The following is a 22,642-nucleotide window of genomic DNA, read 5'->3' as shown; positions in this document are numbered from 1 at the left end:
GTCCCCTCGCCGTAAATTCTCCTTGCAGAACACGTCGGGGTCACCACTTGCGAGGGCGAAAAATCATGGACTCCACACAATCCAATGCGAATTTAAGCGAAGCCAATTTATTACAGAATCAAGCCTCCTTATATATGCAGTTATTTTCTGATCATGCGTCCACGCTCCAAGCATGCATTAACTGATCGGATATTGTCTATATTCACGAGCTGTCCATGCGCCCGAGTTTCACTGCTAATAGGTCTGTTGATTTACGTCGTGTTGCTGCCTTGTAGCTGCTGAACTGGTTTACTTCCACAGCAGATCCTGCTTTCAGTTTTCCGAGGTGGCCTTGAAATTCCTTTGGGCCTGGCTAGTTCAATAACAAATCTCCATCTAATAGAAACTCATCCACACATTAACTTCAAGAAAATCCCTCAAATCTCCCACACTTTTTCAATGCTTTCCTTTTATGGGTTTCAGGGACAGGGAACGAGATAATAGAGATCACATATTCCACTCATTCTATATGCTCAGAATAAGGAGTTTCAAGAAAGTATTCCTGAAGCATTGACTCACATAACACAATCTACTGGATAACTTCAAAGTTTCTTTTAAGACTCTTAAATGAAGAAATAAAAACTAAAATCTGTCACTTCTCACAAATGCTATGTATGCCATAGAACTACTTAGGAGAAGCATTATCCTTAAATCTGCATTACGATATCTATATGAAGCATGGAAAGGAAGAATTAGCCATCATAAGTGGTGGGGGAAGGAATGGAATTTTTAGTGGTCTGATCTGACTAAATTCATTATCTCATAATTTGTTTTCCCTTAAGATAGTTATGCACCTCAATTACTTTATACTTTGGTTACTAAAATTCAGTTGGGCTTAATTTGTTTTTGAAATTCTTAACATATCTGAATTGAAGGGAAAAAAAAAATGTTTCACCGTTGTTTAAATAGAACACTACAGATGTTATGCAGCATTTTAAGTTGTAAGGATACATTAATCTGACTTGACTTCTGAATTGTAATCTGATCAGATTCACTCCTTGGCAGTTATTTTAGTCTATTCAATTATGACATCATGTGGGATGATGGTATTGGGGATGGGGGGTGGCGGTAGTAGGGAGGTATTTGTTTTAGTTAAACAGTTAAAGCTGCTGAGCCACTTTTCAGGATTAATCCTGCTTATCAAAAATATCTTCTTGAAAACAGAAGCTGGTTAATCAACACCTGACCTCACACAACAGTCTTTTTTCTTACTCAGCTTCAAAGATCTTTCAACACCAACACACAAAGAAAGTTGACAATGGAATGGACTCAAGAAAACTGCTGTCCAGATCAAATTTAAATTTCAACTCTCATCAGGAAATATTCACATCAAACCCACTTTGGATCCCAGTAATAGTTTATAAAAAGCCATTTCAAATTCTGCTTGCAGAACTGCAATCTAGATTAATTGTGTCATTATTACAAAAAAAAAAAAAAATACCATCTGTGGTGACTAGATTCTAGTGAAACAAAAACTTGGGGGAGGATGGGGACAGGACCTTCCTCCATGGTAATATTTTATGTCAAAGTAAGGTACTCTGAATGACTTAGTCATCATATGAACAAGATCAAGAGTTGCAGAGACACCGCTCTATCTTCAACTGGTCTTAAAAATCCAAAGCATTTTGGAAATAAACTTAAAAGACCATCTTTAAAGATAATGACAAAGGCAGTACTCAAGCAGTGTTCTCAATCCCAGCTCATCTACCTTCAGATTAAAAATTCATCTGGAGGATTCTGATCCTTGAGTGTGGTAGCCTCACACCAGGCCATGATCAATCCATCGAGGTAACACTCTAGTAAGATCAAAGACTAGAGTTCTCACATTAGGACTGGATGAAAAATCAGTCACCTAAACATGATCCAAGATTGGGATCACAAGGACTTTGCATAGCTGCAACAGGATAGACAACTATGGCTATACGGGCCAGCAGAAAGCGATCAGGAACATGATGCATTTCTCTCAATATATGTTCCCATTAGCCTAGGTCCTGCCAAGAGTCCAGCAACACTCCTAAAGAACAGAAAAGAAACCAAACTAAAAACTTTACAGAAACTATGTGCAAACTAACCATGTCCTTTATCTATCATCCAAGAAAGATAAAAGGTAGATCTGAGAAAGGACATATATGTTTTGCCAAAATGATGGACAGTCTGAATCTTAACTAGAACAGGTCTTCTCATCAGTAGTTCTCTTCTTTTTTCACCACATAGAAAGGAATTAGGTATGTCATATCCTAGCTAAAAAGTGGTAAGCTTTGAGACCACTTCTATTCTTGCAATTTTAATACAAAACAACCACCGACATGAAGGCCATATTAGGCTAATTAGAATGCCACATTAATTCTGAAACCATATAAAGACATCTTCCTTTTTTGTTCTCTCATAAACGTGAAGACCTCATTCAAGGAAAGAACAGACACAGTAAGAACAGTCTGCAAAGATTACAAAGTCTCAATTTAGTTTATCTTTAGAGTTCAACAGAGAAACGTTACCAGGAAGCAACACAGCAGTCTCTGCTGATGCAAGCAGACAGCATCATCTCAGTGTATGCTGATACAACTTTGTATTAACAAAATATGATGGCAAAATTATGACAGAGTCATCACATCCAATACTTTCTAACTGACAAGTTGAATTTCTGAAGATGGGAGGGTATTCTTGGTGAATGACAATGGTCACCATCTTTTGATAATTTAGCATACACAAAATCCACCTCTCATTCCCAAAGCTCAGCATAGTGTATGAAAAAAAGCAAGGTGAAACTCCAGTTTAAAAATAATAAGAAAGTTCCAGGGAACTGACAGAATTGCCTTACTGTAGTGGGCTTTTGTGGCAAGGTCTTTTGCAGCAAGTGGGCTGCAGGGGTAGCTTTTGTGAGAAGATGACAGAAGCTACCCCCATGTCCAACAGAGTCAGTACCAGCTGGCTCCAAGATGGACCCACTGCTGGCCAAAGCTGAGCCCATCAGTGACAGTGGTAACACCTCTGTGACAATATATTTAAAAAAGGGTAGAAACTGCTGTGCAACAGCAGCTGGGAGAGAGGAGTGAGAATATGTGAAACAACTATGCAGACACCAAGGTCAGTGAAGAAGAAGGGGGAGGAGGTGCTCCAGGTGCCAGAGCATAGATTCCCTGCAGCCCATGGTGAAGACCATGGTGATGCAGGCTGCCCACTGCAGCCCATGGAAGTTAACAGTAGAGCAGATATCCACCTGCAGCTAATGGAGAACCCCATGCCAGAGTAGGTGGATGTGCCCTGAAGGAAGCTGTGATCCCATGGAGAGCCTTTGCTGGAGCAGGCTCCTGACAGGACCTGCAGCACATGGAGAGGAGGCACATGCTGGAGAAGATTTTCTGGCAGAAAATGCTGACAGGAATAGCAGTTCTAAAGCTGTCTTTACCTTGCTTAGACAGGACTAACGAGGGACAAGAGAGAACTGTTGTTTGGACTCAAAGCAAATCCAACCAACAGTGTTCTGTCATTCCTCATTAGTCCTATTCAAGCAAGGTAACAGGCTATTTGGAACTTGACAAGTACTATGAAAAACACCAACACTGGAATCAATTATAGCACCTTCGGAAGAATCACAGAACAGTTTGGATTGGAAGGGACCTTAAAGACCATCTGGTTCCAACCCCCCTGTCATGGGCAGAGACACCTTCCACTAGACCATGTTGCTCAAAGCCCCGTCCAACCTGGTCTTGAACACTCCCAGGGATGGGGCATCCACAGCTTCTCTGGGTAACCTGGTCGCAGTGCCTCATTACCCTCATGGTGAAGAATTTTTTCCTTATATCTAATCTAAATCTACCCTATTTCAGTTTAAAGCCATTAGCCCTTGTCCTATCACTACATACCCCTGTCCTTCTTCACAGAAAGGGGTTGTCAGGCATTGGAACAGGTTGCCCAGGTAGTGGTGGAGTCACCATCCCTGGAGGTGTTTTAAAGACATTTAGATTAGGTTCTTAGGGATATGGTTTAGTGCTAGAGTTAGGTTAGTGTCCTGGTTTTGTTAAAAAACAAGTTTCTCTTTTACTGAATTTGCCTGTCAGCTAAAGCCTTCATATTAGCTGCATTTTCCTGGAGAACCAGATACATGTTTTGGTAAACATAGCAATGGAATGCAAACTTACTGATAAGCACGGATGGACGTCTCACGAGAGGGGCGACGAGAAACAGGTGACCAAGAAACTGACCAACGGAGTATAACATTCCATTCACATGAATACTTCCTATAAAAGTGGGAGATCACGAGGATCTCGTCCCTTTTCCCTTTTTTCCCCTTCTGCTTATGGCCGACATTAGGAGAGGACCTTGCTAGTCGTTCCTGTGAACTGAGGCCTAGTGAGAGACTGAATCCAGCTCCGGTTGGCTGCAGAGTCTAATCCAGGACTTTGGGTGCCGGCGCTGCAGTTGCTGAGACTTTCAAGATTGGTGTTGTATATTTTGTATTATTTTCTCTATTCTTATTAGTAGCATTAGTAAAACATCTTTAATTTTTTCCAACTCTCTTCTCTCTGTCCTTCTTTTCCTCCCGATCGCCTGTCCTTAGTGGGAAGGGGGGAGAGGGAGGGGCAAAAAGGGGGAAGTGGGGGGGAGAGGAGGTTAACAATATATCTGCCAGGGTTTTATTGTCACTCCACAATCTAAACCCTCGACAGTTAGGTTATGGTTGGACTCGATGATCCTGAGGGTCTCTTCCAACTGAAATGATTCTATGATTCTTGTAAAAAGTGCCTCTCTGGCAAGTCCTCTTTAGGTATTGGAAGGCTGCTATAAGGTCTCCCCAGAGCCTTCTCTTCTCCAGGCTGAACAACCCCAACTCTCTCAGCCTGTCTTCATAGGAGAGGTGCTCCAGCCCTCTGATCATCTTCATGGCCCTCCTCCTCTAGACTCATTCCAAAAGGTCCATGATGGGGGCCCCAGAGCTGGATGCAAGACTCCAGGTGGGGTCTCATAAGAGTGGAGCAGAGGGGCAGAATCACCTCCCTCAACCTGCTGGTCACAATTCTTTTGATGCAGCCCAGAATACAGCTGGCTTTCTGGGCTGCAAGCACACATCACCAGGTCATGTTGAGCTTCTCATCAACCAACACCCCCAAGTCCTTCTCCTCAGGGCTGCTCTCAATCCATTGTCCTCCACCCAGCCTATATTTGTGCTTGGGATTGCCCTGACCCATGTGCAGGACCTTGCACTTGGCCTTGTTGAACTTCATAAGGTTCGCACGGGCCCACTTCTCAAGCTTGCCCAGGTCCCTCTGGATGGCATCCCTCCCCCTCCAGTGTGTCGACCACAACACACAGCTTGGTGTCGTCAGGAAACTTGCTGAGAGTGCACTCGATCTCAGTGTCCGTGTCACCAACAAAGATGTTAAACAGCACTGGTCCCAATACCAACCCCTGAGGAACGCCAGTCATCACTCATCTCCACTTGGACAATGAGCCGTTGACTGCAACCCTTTAAGTGTGACCATCCAGACAATTCCTTATCGATCAAATCCACGTTTTTACAATTTAAAAATAAGGATGCTGTGCAGGACAGTGCTGTCAAATACTTTGCACATCTCCAGGTAGATGACATCAGTTGCTCTTCCCTTATTCACCAACGCTGTAATGCAATAGTCTGCAAGTTTTGTGAACTAGAAATAAAAAGTTAAAACCAGCTGATTTGGAAAAAAGTTTATGACTAAAAATATCACTGATGCAGTACAAGAACTCCTCTGAAGCAACAGATGCTTCTCAGCAGTCTCACAGAAGACCTACCTCATGTACCCATGAGAGAGATCAGTACAGCCAATTCATAAACACCTCTTCTTAGAGGTTGACTTGCTACTGCTCCCCAGCTTGATTGCTCCCCTCGACCTGCCTGATCCCAATTCCTCCCACAGTATTTAATACTTTAAAACAACTGTTTTGCAACAGTTAGAATCTCCTACCCTTCATTCAAACTGGAGTTTGCAGTCCTGAAGGATGTAGGACAGGCAAGGAGTAAAGTCAAGACCCTGAATTTTAGGAAAGCCAAACTTCCAGCTCTTCAAAGAGTTAGTCAAGGGACTCCCTGGGAAACTACCCTCAAAGAAAAGGGAGAACAACAGAGCTGGCAAATCTTTAAGGATTCTTTCCATAGAGCACAAGAGCTTGTGATCCCCAGGTATAAGAAATCAGTTAAGGAAGGCAAGAGGCCTGCATGGCTGAGTCAACACCTGCTGGTCAAACTAAAGGGCAAGAAGGAAATGCACAGGCAGTGGAAACAGGGACAGGTATCTTGGATAGAGTATAGGGACACTGCCCAGTTGTGCAGAGACTGGGTCAGGAAGGCCAAGGCACAGCTGGAACTGAACTCTGCAAGGGATGCAAAGAATAACAAGAAGGGCTTCTACAGGTATGTCAACCAGAAAAGGAAGGACAAAGGAAACGTACCACCCACGATGAGTAAGACTGATAAACTGGTAACAACAGATGAGAAGGCTGAGGTACTCAACAACTTTGCCTCAGTCTTCACTGGCAAGCTCTCTTCCCACACTTCTTGACTGGATGAACTGCAAGACAGGGACTGGGGGAGCAAAAAGTCTGCCCCACTGTAATAGAAGATCAGGTTCATGAAAACTTGAGGAATGTCAATATACATAAGTCTATGGGGCCTGATGAGATACATCCCAGAGTTCTGAAGGATTTGCTGATGTAGTTGCCAAGCCACTCTCCATGGTATTTGAGAAGTCATGGCAGTCATGTGAAGTCCCTGGTGACTGGAAAAAGGAAACATCACACATATTTTCAAAAAGGGTAGAAAGGAGAACCCCAGGAACTACCAACCTGTCAGCTTCACCTCTGTGCCTGGGAAGATCATGAAAGAGATCCTCCTAGAAGCTATGCTAAGGCATATGGAGGACAGGGAGATGATTCAAACAGCCAGCACAGCTTCACCAAGGGCAAGTCCTGCCTGATGAACCTTGTTGCCTTGTACAACGGAATAACTACATCAGTGGAAAAAGGATGGGCTATGGATGTCATCTATCTGGACTTCTGTAAAGCCTTTGACATGGTCCCCCAGAACATCCTTCTCTCTAAATTGGAGAGGTATGGATTTGATGAGTGGACTGTTCGGAGGATGAGGGACTGGTTGGATGGTTTCATCCAGAGGGTAGCGGTCAATGGCGCAATGTGTGGATGGACACTGCTAACAACTGGTGCACCTCAGGGGTCTGTACTGGGAGCAGTACTGTTTAATATCTTCATCAATGACATAGACAGTGGGATCAAGTGCACCCTCAGCAAGTTTGCTCATGACACCAAGCTGAGAGATGCAGCTGACATGCCTGAGGTAAGGGATGCCATCCAGAGGGATCTGGACAAGCTCGAGGAGTGGGCCCATGCAAACGTCATGAGGTTCAACAAGGCCAACTGCAAGGTCCTGCACCTGGCAAGCCCCAGTATCAATACAGGCTGGGAGATGAAGGGATTGAGATCAGCCCTCTGGGGAAGGACTTGGGAGTACTGGTGGATGAAAAGCCAGACATGGGGTGGCAATGCATACTTGCAGCCCAGAAGGCCAATCTTATCTTGGGCTGCATCAAAAGCAGCATGGCCAGCAGGTCAAGGGAGGTGATTATGCCCCTCTACTCGACTCTGGTGAGATCCCACCTGGAATACTGCATCCGGCTCTGGAGCCCTCAGTACAGGAAAGTCATGGACCTGTTGGAGAAGGTCCAGAGGAGGACCACCAAGATGATCAGAGGGATGGAACACATCTCCTATGAGGAAAAGCTGAGAGAGTTGTGGTTGTTCAGCCTGAAGAAGAGAAGGCTCTGGGGAGACCTTATTGCAGCCTTCCAGTACTTAAAAGGGGCTTATAAGAAAGATGAGGACAGACATTTTAGCAGGGTCTGTTGCAATAGGACAAGGAGTGTGTGAGCCAATGCAGGCGGGTCACAAGAACAACCAGAAGCCACAAATGCAATGCAAAGAGCAAATTTATTTTTGTTACCTCGCTACTGGGCAATCTCTGAAACAGGACTTAAGCTCCTGGGCAGAGGTGACAAAAGCACAGATGCAGGCACCGCAGAATTCAGCCCTGGTTGAAGGTCAACAAGCCTGTTCATTTCGACCTGTATATAGGGATTTACGCAGGCTCAGTTTAGCACACTGCTTTGATCTTTGTCTGCAGGATTCTCAAGGATGTACGATAAGGTGCTTTCACGACTCTTTTCACAGGCCTGTTATCTAAAGACAGAGGTTCTACTTGTGATTTATGCGTTTTTCTATACCCCAGCTGCAGTTGCCTGAACGTATTTACAATTATTCTCCTTGCCATTCTTGCGCTATTCCCACACAAGGGGTAATTGTTTTAAACTAAAGGAGGGGAGATTCAGGCTAGACATGAGGAATACATTTTTTACAGTGAGGGTGGTAAAAGACTGGAACAGGTTGCCCGGAAAGGTGGTAGATGCCCCATCCCTGGAAACATTCAAGGCCAGGCTGGATGGGGTTCTGAGCAACCTGATCCAGTTGGAGATGTCCCTGCTCTTTGCAAAGGGGTTGGACTAGATGACCTTTGAAGGTCCCTTCCAACCCAAACTATTCTATGATTCTATGATTCCATTCCAAACAGACTGATGCACGTAAACATTATGGGGGAAAAAAGACTATCAGATAATCTGAGAAGATCTGTTGGAAAGACATTCTGACACATCCCTAAACGCACATCAGTATCTAGAACCTCAAGCTCAAGTGGTGAACAGAATAAAGAAAGGGAAACTGGCAAGTAAGGCAGTGTTATTAAATATATTTAGGTAGGAGAGATATGGAGCAATCCTCTTGCCATATCCTTTGTACAGACTTCAATTCCCACCACCAGACTTACTCCATTTTTCATTTTTCTATTAATGGTATAAAGCACATGAACAATTGAAGTATGACAGCATACTCATTAAGGAGTTTTGAATATTCTATATCTATACTAATACCTTGCTCAAAAATTTAATATCCTGGCCAACTCAGTTCTTGAAAGTTCTCTCTCTCTCAAACTTGAGGTATTCCCCCAAGGCCTTAAAAATTATCAGGAGATTTCCTTCATAGAACACACAAAAACATTTGAATATACTCCAGCCTTCAAATATGAAAATATACTTTCCTCCTTCTCTCTTTTTCCTTCCTCCTGAAGTAAGCTGACAGCACAACCAAAACACTAGTTCAAACATAATATAAATGTTCTTGCTGATGCTTTGAATGTTACGGGGCCACATGTAAGCAAAATCTAATTCAAAGTGAAAAAAGCAAGCACTCAGAAACTTGGAGGTGAAGCACTAGAAGGCAGAAAAAGCACTAGTAGTAGGGCACTAAGAAAAAAACAAACCAAAACAAAAATCAAACAAACACATTAAGTACAAACAAATGTAATGAAGACAGAAGATGTGCCAAAACAGATCTTAAAATAATTCTCTTTCACTGGCAAAGACCTCACAAATCAGTAGCTGTAGTACACTGGAAAAAGTATTTTACACACCCTGATCATTAATAAGTAACTGTCTGAATTTACCTACTGAAAGAGGCTACACAGTGTGCCATAAACAATTTGCACTAACGTCTATACAAATAAGCCAACAGTAAGTAACTACATTTTATTAGAATTAAGACTTTAGAATTAAGATTCTGACAGGCAATCTTTGGACAACTCTAGTATATGATATTCAAAACATTTAACAGGTTGATTACTAAGGAGATCACAATAACAACTGGATTTAGCAGCACATTTTATAATGTGTATATTCACAACTCATCACTATGAAGTGCAAAGTTTTTCCACAATTTCACTATAGTCTGATAAAAATATGATGCACCCACATTTCTGGGAAGATTTTACAGGACATTTAGAATGGAATCTATTCCAAGACTGAAACTACAAGCACCAACATGTTATCAGATCTTTTTTCACAGGCTCCTGAGAGGATAAAAAGAATTCTACATGACTATGGAGATCAACCAACCAGCAAACTGACTACAGAAATCAGCTTCCTATTTCTTTCAACCTAAATAAAATAAATTAAAAAGAAGAAAAAAATAGAATAAACCAGTGAATATCTCAAGAACTTACCTTCAGACTTCAACTTTGTAAGAACAAAAATCAGGTAGTTGTTGAAATCTGGATACTGATTGAGTTGTTCTAGTTTCTGAAAAGAGAAACTGTTAAGGAAATTTGAATCTTCACACAAAGCATTTATAGCTTTCTGGATATTATGATTATTGAGTTACGTACTATTGTGTCATTTCAAACAGCTGTGACTATAAGCTCACAACATACAGAGCATGAACAATCTCAGAACAGTTTCTGTACTTTTCACACTGAAGCAGTATGTTTTAGTTTAGTCGAAATATGAAAAAAGAATCCAGGGACAGACACAGAAATTAGTTTAAGATTTCAATATTTACACTTAGCAGCCAGCCAAACCTAAGGAATCCACTCAGACACAATCCCATAATAGGTCATTTTTTTCTCCACAATAAATAAAAGCATTTCAGCATTAAAATACAACAGCTATTATGATTCTTATAAGCTACTCACTTTAATATTAGTCATTTACTTTTTTCACAGTGCTAACTAGCCACAGCCTGAGATTTCAACAACGAGAATCTGTTTAAATGCCCAAATATTTATACCAAGAAGTTAATGCTTTTTCATGGTCTCAAAAAAACAACCAACCAACCAAATCCTTCTATATCCAAACTGACTGTCTAGAGTGACACCTCTCTGAACAAGTATCTTACTAGCAATACTAGCCTCTTCACTGTCCTTGGGGAAACTGCAGGAAGAATCATTATGTTTCTGAAAAGCTACAAGATATGTAGTTGTTTTTCTAAAATTTGTCATTACTTCTCCCTCAAATTTCCAAGTATTCTGCTACTGATTGGCTATAACAGCAATATGGCATTTCCCTCATATCCTGTTCTCACACCCTGTTATTAATTAGCATTATGGTCAAAAATATTTTAAGTTATAAGCACACAGAGTTGTCCTTAGGTTACTAAACCCAGTAGATATGATCAGTTTGGCAAACAATCAAGACATTTAACAAAAACTGATTTTTAAAAGAAGTATTAGGATGGTGCAAAAGTAATTGCACTATTGGACCATGAATTTTAAATCATGATAACTAGGCTCAAATACAACTTTATTAATAAAAATAGGAACCGTTACAGTCAATACATTTTTGCCAATGAGAAATAAGTTTGTTTATTCGTGTAGCATAAAAATCTGTGCTTCAGGATTTGACAAACTCTTGGAAAGCATTTTCTGCATCCTGCTGGTTGTGGAAGTGTTTTCCCTGCAAAAAGTTGTCAAGATACTCTAAGAAGTGGTACTTGGATGGCGAGAGGTCAGGTGAATATGGCAGATGAGGCCAAACTTCGTAGCCCAATTTGTTCCACTTGTGAAATGTTGGTTGTACAATGTGTGATCAGGCGTTGTTGTGGAGAAGAATTTGACCCTTTCTGTTGACCAATGCCAGCTGCAGGCATTGCAGTGTTCGGTGCCTCTCATCGATTTGCTGAGCATACTTCTCAGATGGAATGATTCTGCCGGGATTCAGAATGCTGTAGAGGATCAGACCACCAGTGACCATGACCTTTTGTCAATGCAAGTTTGGCTTTGGGAAGTGCTTTGGAGGTTCTTCTCGGTCCAACCACTGAGCTGGTTGTTGCCAGTTGTCATATAAAATCCACATTTCATCTCATGTCATAATCCGATCGAGAAATGGTTCATTATTGTTGTGTAGAATAAGACAACACTTCAAAACGATTTCTTGGATTTTCGCTCGGCTCACGAAGCACCCACTTATCAAGCTTTTTCACCTTTCCAGTTTGCTTCAAATGCCAAATGACCATAGAATGGTCAACGTTGAGTTCTTCATCAACTTCTCGTGTAGTTGTAAGAGGATCAGCTTCAATGATTGCTCTCAGTTGGTCGTTGTCAACTTCCGATATCAACTCTACTACGCTCCTCATCTTCAAGGCTCTCGTCTACTTTGAGAAACTTCTTGAACAACCACTGCACTGTACGTTCGTTAGCAGTTCCTGGGCCAAATGTGTTGATGTTGTGAGTTGTCTCTGCTGCTTTACAACCCATTTTGAACTCAAATAAGAAAATCACTGGAATTTGCTTTTTGTCTAACATCATTTCCATAGTCTAAAAAAATATAAAATAACCACCATGTAATAAGTCATTAGCAAAAAAAAACATAAAGCGAGAATATTGCATTAAAATGATGTATAACATAACTACATTTATTTAAGAATGTATTCCAATATGAAATGGCAAATTCAACAATGCAAAAACTGCAATTACTTTTGCACCATCCTAATAAGATTATTTGCTTCATAGACATTTACTTTACTTGTTGTATAGCTAAACCTCTAAATATTAAAAGTCGCTAAACCTTAGATGTATTTACGTTAGGACACTGATGGCCTTTCCAAAGACCAACAGCCAGTGTCTCAATCACAAACTTAAGAAACTTCATTTTTAAATATTTAAGCTGCTTGCATCAACTAGTAACTTTGCTAGAGAAACCTGTTCTCTTTCCACGTAATAAGAGAGTAAAATGTACTTATCACAGCCACAAGTTCCTCTGCTGTGAAATACACGGTAGACAAAATGTAAACAAAAGGATGGTCATAGGAAGCGAAAATAATACAAAACATTCTAAATGGCCCATGGAAATGAATAAACACATCCAAAGATTTTTGTGAAAGGTACCATGCCAAAGAACTCTTTCAAGAACAGCTAAGAAGCAGGGTAGCACATTCCAAAAGATTTTTCTTCTTCTCCAAGCTTCAGAAACATAATCACAACAGTCAGTCAAACATCACTAATAGCTGTGAATTCCAACAGCTCAAATAAGAAGCAGCAACAGACAAGCAGAAAATACTAAAAGAGCTGTATTAGAGAATTAATTAGAAAACACCTAATAGGTCTAAGTATCAAAGAATAATTTATAAGCCTGACATAGTTTAGTCCCAGCCCCTCCCCTCAGCTGGCAACTAAAGCTTCTACAGGTATGTCAACCAGAAAAGGAAGGACAAAGAAAGACTGGCAAGACTGGCAAACTGGTACAATGGATGAGGAGAAGGCTGAGGTACTCAACAACTTCTTTGCCTCAGTCTTCACTGGCAAACTCTCTTCCCACACCTCTTGAGTGGATGGACATACAGGTAGGGACTGGAGGATCAAAGTACCTCCCACTGTAACAGAAGATCAGGTTCGTGACCACCTGAAGAACATGAATATACATAAAAGTTTGGGACCTGATGAGATGCGTTCCAGAGTCCTGAGAGAATTGGCTGATGTACTTGCCAAGCCACTCTCCATGATATTTGAAAAGTCATGGCAGTCAGGTGAAATCCTTGATGACTGGAAAAAAGGAAACATTGCACCCATTTTCAAAGAGGGTAGAAAGGAGGACCTCGGGAACTACTGAAGTGTTAGCCTCATCTACGTGGTCCCCCACAACATCCTTCTCTCTAAATTGGAGAGGTATGGATTTGATGGATGGACTGTTTGGTAGATGAGAGACTGGCTGGATGGTCATACCCAGAGAGTAGATGTCAATGGCACCATGTCTGGATGGACACTGGTATAAGTGGTACCCCTCAGAGGTCCATACTTGACCCAGTAATTTTTAATATCTTCAGCAATGACACAGACAGTGGGACTGAGTTTGTCGATGACACCAAGCTGAGAGATGTAGTTGACATGCCTGACAGACAGGATGCCATCCAGAGGGACCTGGACAAGCTCAAGAAGTAGGCCTACGTGAACCTCATGAGGTTCAACAAGGTCAAGTACAAGGTTCTGCACCTGGGTCAGGGCAGCCCCAGGTATCAATACAGGCTGGAGGATGAAGGAATTGCAAGCAGTCCTGCAGAGAAGGACTTGGGAGTACTGGTGGAAGAGATCGGACAAGGTGTGGCAATAAGCATTGGCAGCCCAGAAGGCAAATCGTATCTTGGGCTGCATCAAAAGGAACATGGCCAGCAGATCAAGGGAGGTGATTCTGCCCCTCTGCTCTGGTGATACCCCACCTGGAGTACTACATCCAGCTCTGGAGCTCTCAGTACAAGAAAGACATGGAGCTTTTGAAGAGGGTCCAGAGGAGGGCCACCAAGACAATCAGAGGGATGGAACACCTCTCCTATGATGAAAGGCCGAGAGTTGGGGTTGTTCAGCCTGGAGAAGGCTCTGGGGAGGCTTTATAGCAGCCTTTCACTACATAAAAGTGGCTTATAAGAAAGATGGGGACAGACATTTTAGTTGGGCCTATGGCAATAGGAAAAGGGGTAATAGTTTTAAACTACAGGAAGGGAGATTCAGGCTAGACACGAGGAACACATTTTTTTACAATGAGGGTGGTAAAAGACTGGAACAGGTTCTCCAGAGAGTTGGCAGATGCGCCTTCCCTAGCAACATTCAAGGCCAGGCTGAACAGGGCTCTGAGCAACCTGATGTAGTTGAAGATGTCCCTTCTCATAGCAGGGGGATTGGACTAGATGACCTTTGAAGATCCCTTCCAACCCAAACTATTCTATGATTATGATTGTTGCATACTGCATCTTAAACTCATAGCTGGTGCATCTGGCACAGTTCTTGCCCACAGCCCGCAGGTTTAAGATATTGACCACAAAGAGGTGGCTGGATGCCAGTTGTTGAAGCCAGCTCTGGTACCATCATTACTGCACTTTGTCCAGTTTTATCAAAGTTCATTCTTACTTACTGAATACTGTTAGTCTGGCATATGATACTATGTAGCAATTAACATCATACAGTTTACATTACGGAGAATTCTCACCCAGAATCAAATCCCCTTGATGTACACATCAAACTCCTTTATCCTTCAGCATTACCCACCAAGTGCACCCAGGTCCCTGAGCAAAAGCAATCGCACAGATGGGTTTGCCTTTACTTGAGGCAGGAGTAACCCAGACTGTCTTCCCAAGCATATTTTTCATGTTTGCTACAGGGACTTCACCCCGTTCTACAGTACGTGAAAGTTCTGATTGGGCAGGGCCAGCTCAATTAGCACATCCCTTAGTGTTGACTAACCAGGTGGTTTATGCTAAATGCGTATCTCAATGTTTGAAAGCCCCACCACCCATTGCCCTTAGTGTAGTCTTTAACAGTCCACTGTGCTCTTCGGTTTCCCTGGAGGCTGGTGCATGATAGGGGATGTGATACATCCAGTCAGTGCCATGCTCTTTGGCCCAAGTGTCTATGATGTTGTTTTGGGACTTAATTCTTTCTGGGGTGCCATATCACTGCTTTTCAAGGCACAGGATAGTATTCCAGATGGTGGCATGGGGCACAGCCTATGTTTCCAGCCATCCAGTTGTTGCTTCCACCATTGTAAGCACATAGCACTTGTCCTGGGGAGTTGCAGGAGTGCAATACAGTCTATCTGCCAGGCCTCCTCACGTGTATACTTTAGTCATTGCCCCCCCTGTACCATAAAAAGCTTTAACCGCTTGGCTTGCTTGATCACAGTAGGTATTTCACAATCATGGATAGCCTGTGCAATAGTGTCCATGGTTACATCCATCCCTCAATCATCAGCCCATCTATATGTTGCATCCCTTCCTTGATGACCTGAAGCATCATGGGCCCACTGAACCAGAAATAGTTCACCTTTATGTTGCCAGTCCAAATCCACCTCAGCCACCCCAATCGTAGCAGCCTGATCCACCTGCTGATCAGTTTAACTTTCTTCAGTGGCCTGACACTTTGGTACTTGAGCACTTATGTGACATACTTTAACAAGTAGGTTCTCTAGCCACGTAGCTTTATCTTGCCACAATGTGGCAGCCCAGATGGGTTTGCCTCTACGCTGTAATTTGCTCTGCTTTCATTGCTGCAACCACCCCCACCAGGCATTTGCCTATATCCATGAGTCAATGTAAAGATAAAGTACTGGTCATTTTTCTCTTTCAGATATATCTAAAGCCAGCTGGATATTTTTCACCTCTGCAAACTGACTCAATTCATCCTGTCCTTCAGTGGTTTCTGCAACCTGTCACGTGGAACTCCACACAGCAGCTTTCCACCTCCGATGCTTTTCCACAATGCAACAGGACCCATCAGTGAACAAGGCATATTGCTTCTCATTCTCTGGTAGTTTATTATACAGTGAGGCCTCTTTACCACATGTCAACTCCTCTTATGGTGATATGCTGTAATCTTTACCTTCTGGCCCGTCTGTAATCACTTCTAAGATCCCTGCATGAACAGGGTTCCCCATTCAAGCCCATTGTGTGATCAGTGCGAGCCACGTACTCCATGTAGAATCAGTTGCATGATGTGAAGAGGAGACCTACCTTTGAACATCCAGCCCAGCACTGGCGGTCAAGGTGTCAGGAGAAGCTGTGCTTCAGTACCAACCACTTCTGAAGCAGCTCGAACCCCTTCATATGCTGCTAGTACCTCTTTTTCAGTGGAAGTATAGTTAGCCTCAGATCCTCTGTATCCCTGACTACAAAACCCCAGGAGTCTACCTCAAGTCTCCCCTGGTGCTTTCTGCCAGAGGCTCAAGGTAGGACCATTCTCCCTGGCTGCAGTGTTGAGCATACTTTCATAATCCTGTCCTGCCTGGACTGGCACAAAGGCTTACCATCGTTCAAGGCCCCATTCGAAAACATTCTTCTTCTAGGTCACTTAAAAGAGAGGGCTTACAATCTGACTGTAGCTTGGAACGTCCATTCTCCAAAAACCCACAACGCCTACAAAAGCTTGTGTTTCTTTGTTAATTGGTGAAGACATAGCTGGATTTATTTTAATCGCATCCATTGGGATATGATTACATCCGTCTTGCTATTTTACTGCTAATGGATGGATCTCCTGTGTAGGCCCCATGACCTTCTTTTGTTTTATGACAAAACCAGCTTCAGAAGAATTTGGATTACTCTCTCCCTTTTCTCCTTCTGCACTGTCACCCCACATGATTTTGTCATCAATGTATTGCAGGTGTTCCAGAGCTTTGTCCTGTTTCAGTGCACTGTGGATCAGTCCATGGCAAATGGCAGAGCTGTAATTCCACCTCTGGGGTAGTCAATTCCAAGTGTACCAGATACCCCTCCAGGTGAAAGCAAACTGTGGCCTGCACTCTGCTGCCAAAGGAATTGAGAAAATATGCAGTAGTGATGTCAATTGTGGCATACCACTTGGCTGCCTTTGACTCCCGTTCATATTGCAGTTGTAGCATGTCCCGCATGGCAGCGCTTAATGACAGCATGGCTTCATTCAGGCCACAACAGTCTACTGCTAGACTCCATTCTCCATTGGACTTCTGCACTGTTAAAGGGGGAGTGAATCTTACTGATCACTCTTTGACTCTCCATTTGACAAATCAACTTATGGATGTGAATCAGAGACCCTCAGTGCAATATTGCTGCTGGTGCGCCATCATGGTAGCAATTGGCACCTGCTGTTTTTTGACCCTCAGCAATCCCACACCAGATGGGTCCTCTGAGAGATCAGTGAGGTAGACAGCTGTTTAATGTCCCCTGTCTTTTGGCTGCTATGCCAAAAGCCCACCGATACCTTTTTCGGTCCTTAAAATACCCTCTCCTGATACAGTGTATACCAAGGATGCATGGAACATCCAGGCCAGTCACAAAAGGGTGCTTTTGCCAGTCCTTCCCAGTTAGACTCACTACAGCTTCTAATACAGTCAACTGTTGGGATCCGCCAGTCACTCCAGAAATAGTGATAGGTTCTGCCCCTTCATAGTTTGATAGCATTAGGGAACACTGTGCACCAGTGCCTTGTACTCTTGTGGGTCTGACATGCCAGGCCATTAGATCCATATAGTCCAATAAACCCGGTTGTCCCTCTCCTCCATCTGGCTGGAGGCAGGGCCACTCTAATACTGGTCATAATATTCACTACTCACTTTTTGCAAAAATTAATTGGAAGTCCATTCAAGAGGATCAGAGGCAAGATCAGCCCTTCTACTCTATCTGGGGAACTGCCCACTGGAAACTGGAGCAGCGTTTTTCCTGGCAGAAACCCCTCTTGTGGTTGTTTTTCCTTGCAATTCATGTACCCATGCCTATAGGACTGAGGTAAGTTTTCAATCCCACCTCCTCGTGTCTTCTCCATGGCCACACAGGAAAAACCACAGGGTGGTCCATTTTGTATATCCCTTACATTCTCTCTTGAGCCAAGAAAGACTCATTCCAAATAGCCAAGATTCTAGTGGGAAGTATAACTTATTATCAAATCGCTGGGGCTGTTGGGACAGTCTCTCAGTTAACACATCTGGCAGTTTCTCCACAGCTGAGACGCAGGCCCATAGGGAGGAAGAAAAATTTCCTTCGTATCACCAGAGTTGGCCAGCCAATTCATCCACCATTTGTCCCCTTGCCTTCTTTCCAGGACGTTACTGCCAACAGGCTGACATACGACAATGGTGCACTCTGCAGGAACTTCCGCCACATGGGTTGTGTGCACTGGATCTCATCTGTATCTGTGGATAAATCCTCGTTATTTGGATCCTCCAGCACAGCTAATTCCCTCAAGTACTAGATATCTTTCTCCATGGTGGTCCACTTGCCTGGGTGACAGGTAACATCTTCCTTGAAGGGGTATCTTTCCTTCACACCTGACTGAAGTCACCTCCACAGGCTGAGGGCTTATGTATTTTTCCCCAATCGCTTTGTCAATGTCCCCTTCCCTAGAAAGGGATCCCAGATGCTTGGTTTTCCTACCTTCTGTTTCCAAGCTACTGGCCCTGTTATCCCAGCATTGGAGCAGCCAGGCAACGATGTGCTTGTCATCCTGGTGGCTGAAATATTTTTGCATATTTCACAGCTCACTCAGGGATAGAGACTGGGTGATTATCTCTGGTTCTGCCTCTTCCTCCTGTTCTCATGATGACCCTGGTTCATCATCATCCCTCATTAAGTGAACTGATTTCTTTGTGTATTTCTTTTTCTGTATAGGGGCAAATGATATTGGCACAGGTTGGTTCTCTGGTTCAGCTGCAGCACCTGTCGCCTGGGTTTGGAGTAGCCACATAGTCTGTCTCTGGAGTTTGAGTAACTGCAGCATTTGGCAAGAGGGTAGGAGTAGCCACAGGGCATGTCAGTCTGTTTTCCCTCTCTTCACTCTGGGAGTGCTGCAGAACATTGAGCAGTTTTTGGTACATACTGGCCAGGGGCCAGCACAATGTGATAAGTTGTGCCTCTTTGGAATAACCGCATCATTTGCCTTTTAAATAGTTGTCGTGGTTTAACCCAAGCTAGCAATGCAACCATGATAGCCGCTCACTCACCCCCCTCCCCACCCCACCCCCCCAATAGGTGAGAATCGAAGGGGAAGGGAGAAACTTGGATTGAGATAAACACAGTTTAATAAAATAACAAAATACTAATATACTACTAGTAAATATATATATATATATATAAAATAAATAAAAGATACTTAAGGCAATTCCTCACAAACTCTATCCACACCAAGCAGTCAGTCCCAGAAAGCAGTACCTGGTCCCAAACAGCCAATCTCAGGAGAAAAGATGAGAAAAAAAAAAAGGTAGAAAGGCTCAGAGGCCTCTGCAAAATGGCAAAAGGCCAAACTAAACATCCCAAACTGAATTCCCCCGGCTCTGACAAAAAGAGTGAAGAAGAAGGCAGGAGAAAGAGAGCGCGCCCGAGAGAGAGCAAGAGAGACCAGAAGATCCCGACTCTCCTTAAATATGAAGCATGACACTAATGGGATGGAATACTCTTACTGATTAGTCTGGATGTCAGTCAAGGTCTGCCCCATCTATGCCCCCCTTCCTCGATGCCTTGCACCTGTGGGCAGAGTGCTCAGAACATCCTTGGCTCTCAGATCAGAGCAATTAAAAATATTAACTCTATGCTGGGGTATTATCTCTTGTTCTCAAACTAAGTCCAAATAATGACTGTGCTAGCTATGAAAAAGAAAGGTTTCTAACTGCATGAAGAAAATTAACTCTTTTTCAGTCAAACCAGCACTTCATCAGGGTCCTGTAGTTGTTCACGAGTCAATTTCCAAACCACTGGAGGTGAGAAATTCTCTAGATATCTGTCCATGTTCTCCCACATACCATGCCACCCATGACCATCCAGCCTCAGGGCAGATCTCTGGGTGATATTCTTAAATAATCTTTCTGTAAACCTAAATATGATCTGAGACACATTCAGGAGACATGGCAATAAGAACATGCTAGCTTGAACATCCCCAGGGTGTTCAAAATTCTCAAAAACTGTTGTACCTAAGCCAAAGGAGAAAAAGCAGATGAAAAAGCAGGGGAAAGGTCCCTCTCTCCCATTCTTCCCCATAGATTGGGTGCAATTACTAATCAATTCCAAGAGGTGGCACCCGAGGTATGGGAATGACAACAATGCTGCATAAGAATATCAACATAAAAGCACGACAACTGATGTCACCATCTCACAAGTTGATATTACACAGGACAGCAATATGATAAGCCTAATCCTTCTCCCAGAGGTGATAAACAGAACCACAGGGAATACATAGTGCATGCAAGAATTTATGTAACACAACCACATGGACAAAAAAAGCAATATCATGACCAGCAACTACTTAACTAATATAGTAAATGTGTATTTTAACATGCTCTGGTCAGATGTGTCATTAACACAACCTTTCATTGTCCCATGCTGGGCACCAAAAAGGATTCTCATAGATTAGCCCCAGCCCCTCCCCAGCTGGCAACTAAAACCACATGCAGCTTGCTCACCCCTCCCCCGGGCCCCAGTGGGATGGAAAGGAGAATCAGGAAACAAAAAGCAAAATTTGTGGGTTGGGATAAGAATGGTTTAATGGAACAGCAAAAAAGAGGAAAAAAAAATATAAACAGTAATAATAATGAAAGACTATACAAAGCAAGGGATACACAGTGCAATTTCTCACCACATGGTAATCCCAGTGTGCAGCCCACCTTTCCAAGCAAATTATTCCTCTAATCAGCAATCATGAACTCCCAACCACAGCTCATGCCAAAACCTCTCCCGTCCCAGAAAGCAGCTCGCGCTCAAAACACAATAGCACCAAACTGCGCAGTTCAGAGAAGCAAGAGCATCCCAGACCACCATGCTCCCTGGCAGTGAAAAGAGGAACCACACCTTCCACCACCCCCACCCCTCTTTTTAAAACTGAGTATGACCTAATATGGTACTGAATATCCCTTTGGCTAGTTTTGGGTCAGCTGTCCTGGATGTGTCCTCCCCACAGCTTCCTGTGGAAATTAACCCTATCTCAGCCAACCCAGCACAAGGCCATATTTTCTTATAAATTTCTTCACCCACTTCACCTTTTTTACTCCAAGAAATATCTATATCTTCATTTGAAAAAAATGTTTAAAAGGCTTATCAATGTATAACTTTGTTAACAAATGGTTTTGGCTAACCTACGCTCCTCACTTTATTACATTTGAGTTCTAAACACCTAAATATGCCAAAACTGTATCATAAAGAGCATGAGAGAGTTAACACACTGATAATCTTATTTAAAAATTATGGACTGGAAGTACATTACATTTGAAACCATTAATCACTATCCTACTTGGACATACTACTAAGTAGCATTCCACAATACAACAACCATCACAAATTTTTGCAGAAACAGTCTTTTTTAATTATAGGACATGGCCTGTCAAGAACATTTTCCCAAACTTGTAAAACAATGGTAAAAATGTGCCACTTACCTAACGGTTACAGACCAACATATGAGGACCTCCCTGAAAGCACAGGTATTTCAGCAGAGCAGGAACTTACCACTGCTGTTTAAGAAGAATTTCAAACACCAGTTAACAGCACTTTTGTTCAGTAAATTTCTACTCATCTTCAAGACAGACAGCATAACCTATATTGCCCATCCTACACATACACTGCTATTTTTCAAAAACAAACCAGATGCCATTAAGTTATTTGAAGCAGAGCTTTAAAATATAATTTTACATGAAAGCTACAATATAAACACTGTTGCTATAAACACTTTTACATTTGAAATACTAAAAATGAGCACCTGTTTAAGTTTGGGGAATTATCAGAATTTTTTACTTAGCCACTTCTGTATAGTATTTTTCAAAGAAAGCAATAGCATGTTAAGAATCCAAAATATAGCTGCAAGAACAAGATGAAAACTACTTTCACCTTTCAGATAAGAACAGAAGCCTTCCAAAGTTTGACCGCATCTGTTAGGAAAGCCTACAAGTCAAGCAAATTTGGTTTCAAGCTAAACTCTTTAAATAATACATTCACATATATATATTCTCACCTATATAAATGAATTCTGCTGCTTTCTGTGAAGACCTTGAAGCAAATACCTTAAATAAAAACGGATCAAGATGCTAAACTCCTATCCTTCATAGGAGGATATCCTTTCAAGACTTTCAGATATTTTAAAGAAATTATATAGTTAGATCAAGGACTAGGAGACAGTAGATGAGAGCTTTATTTTTCAAGACTTAGGCTTCTATTTGTCTTAATATAAAATTTCCCTCTCTCAGCCTTTCTTCCTTAAAACCTTGCTATTTCATCACTTCTACAATGAGGAGAGACTTGAGGAGGG

General features: G+C 42.5%; 1 protein-coding gene and 1 pseudogene across 8 annotated transcripts in view; both read right to left on the bottom strand.

Moving 5' to 3' along the window:
* LOC135577087 (transportin-1-like) overlaps positions 1-22,642 on the bottom strand; it is a 111,410-nt gene that overhangs the window by 71,048 nt on the left and 17,720 nt on the right. For 6 of the 8 annotated variants that reach the window (XM_065044781.1, XM_065044784.1, XM_065044782.1 and 3 more), the window contains one exon: positions 10,136-10,211. The exons of the other annotated variants lie outside the window; for them this stretch is intronic. In XM_065044781.1, coding sequence (XP_064900853.1) covers positions 10,136-10,211 — 76 coding nt within the window. The remainder of the gene's footprint in view (positions 1-10,135; positions 10,212-22,642) is intronic. 8 annotated transcript variants of the gene reach the window in all.
* On the bottom strand, positions 11,049-12,346 carry LOC135577088 (histone-lysine N-methyltransferase SETMAR-like; annotated as a pseudogene).

This window comes from Columba livia, chromosome W, assembly GCF_036013475.1.
Source record: "Columba livia isolate bColLiv1 breed racing homer chromosome W, bColLiv1.pat.W.v2, whole genome shotgun sequence".
Taxonomy (NCBI): domain Eukaryota; kingdom Metazoa; phylum Chordata; class Aves; order Columbiformes; family Columbidae; genus Columba; species Columba livia.
The sequence above is the reverse complement of the archived record's forward strand: the minus strand, read 5'-3'. Positions and strand labels throughout refer to the sequence as shown.